This window comes from Trypanosoma conorhini (assembly GCF_003719485.1).
Source record: "Trypanosoma conorhini strain 025E chromosome Unknown Tco_14.4_contig_00188, whole genome shotgun sequence".
NCBI classification, from domain to species: Eukaryota; Euglenozoa; class Kinetoplastea; order Trypanosomatida; family Trypanosomatidae; genus Trypanosoma; species Trypanosoma conorhini.
In genome coordinates, this window is record NW_021704272.1 from 7,700 (window position 1) to 9,438 (window position 1,739).

The 1,739-nt window shown below is 59.8% G+C and overlaps 1 protein-coding gene across 1 annotated transcript; it reads right to left on the reverse strand.

Annotated features, from left to right (window-relative positions):
* Positions 1–293: 293 nt before the first annotated feature.
* Tco025E_03912 (uncharacterized protein) lies at positions 294–1,565 on the reverse strand (the record flags this gene model as incomplete). Its single annotated transcript, XM_029370828.1, has 1 exon — positions 294–1,565. The coding sequence occupies one exon, from the start codon at positions 1,563–1,565 to the stop codon at positions 294–296; it is 1,272 nt and encodes a 423-aa protein (XP_029229098.1).
* Between the last annotated feature and the right edge of the window lie 174 nt (positions 1,566–1,739).

Genomic DNA, 1,739 nt, shown 5'->3' on the forward strand with positions numbered 1-1,739 from the left:
CATAACGGTCATATGCAATATTACTTTGCCCACTCGTCCTTTTGTCTCACTGTCTTTGTTTTTGCTTATTTTGTTTTTCACATCTCTCTTCTTTTTTGCTGTTGCTGCCGCTGCTGTGGCTTCCTCCTTTGAGCTGAGGGAGAAGGAAGCCCACGCACCCACCCGACGCAGAGGAAAAACAGTCCCACGAGCGACATGTAAGCAACCAAGCAAATGACAGGAGGCATTCAGGTATCTCACACACTTCCCCAACGCCGCAGCGCAGCCGCGTCACTTCCACCCGCCTCTGTCTCCTACGCACCCGCCAAGCGGCGTAGCTCCTTCGCCAAGTTCCAACATGACCTTCGTTCCTTGGCATGGTAGTAGTAGACCTTCCCCCTTGTGTCCTCTGCTTTTTTCCATTCCCCCCGCTGAAGCAGCTCCCGTGCCTTTGCTTCGTAGTCCACGGCAGACTGGGAGGGCTCGAAGCCCGATTCACATGCACCATTTAACCCCACAGGTGCAGATGGCAACGGCGACGACGTTGGAAACGCCCGCGTCGCCGACGATGACGGCGACAGAGAAGGAATCTTACACGTAGTGCAAGGCATCGGCGTCGCAGACGCCAAACCCTCTGCTGGAAGAGCAGTAACAGTCCCATTATCTACAGCTGAGGCAGCGGCATCTAAACGTGCTGGTGGCTGCGTCTGGCCAGCGTCCGCGACCGCGGCAACGTCCCCCGCCACTTGTGTGGTCTCTATTGCCTGAATGCCACTATCCTCCGTAGGAATACTCTTGTTTTCTGGTTCCCCCTGGTTACGGGGACCCTCACGGATTCGCCGAAACACATTGACAGCTGGAGATGCAAGCCGAGCTGGCGCGTCGATTTGCTGGATCTGGTCCACTAGGAAAGAGATGTGCGCTTGTTGCCCTGCGCGGTCACTGCCGTCGTGTCGCGGTCGCTGCGTGACGGCAGCCGCAACCGGTGGAGTTGCGGGGTGTGGCTCTGCCCCCTCCACGGCCAGCCCCTGCTCCTCGCCTGCGACGGAGGCAAGCACGTCGCACGCAGCCGCGTCCGAATCCATGACCTCCACGATAATTATCGGCGGCGATGGCGACTGTCCCGCCCCCCGCCCCCCGCCATGCCCAGCTGGAGAAGCAGCGGGTAAACTACAGCCGGCCTCCTGAAAACGGCCAGGCCGCTGCGGACTGCCGCCATCGATCGGCGCGAAGAGCGGCTCCACTCTCACGCGGACGGCCGCGTAGGAAGGGTAGGAGAAGAATGGACGCTCCCCAGGGGAGGCCACCCTCTGCGGCTTCGCCTCGCCTTCTCGCGGTGAGCTTGACAGGCCTTTGCTCTCCCAGCTGCTCTCTGGTTCAGCGTGGCCCATCGCGTCAGCCGCCTTCCTGAGCTCGCCCAGCCGAGTGCCCAGGGCCCTCCCACGCAGCTGCAACAGACGCAGACGCTCCGCCAGCACCGCACATGCGCTCCAACGCCCCTCGGCGTCGCCAGAGTTTGGGTCAACGCCTGACACCTTTTCGCGGTGATCTCCCGAGGCAGCCGGCGCCTCTGTTTCCGTGCGCATGCAGAGCGGCCAACAGCAAATCCAGAGCAGCAGCGGCGGCGGCGCAGGCAGTTAGAACAAAAAAATAATAAGCTATGTGCGCCAAGCCCAAAAATGATGTTCGACCCTAACAAAAAAAAAACGAAATAAACAACGGCAATGCACACACGCACGGAGACAGAGAAATAAAACGTG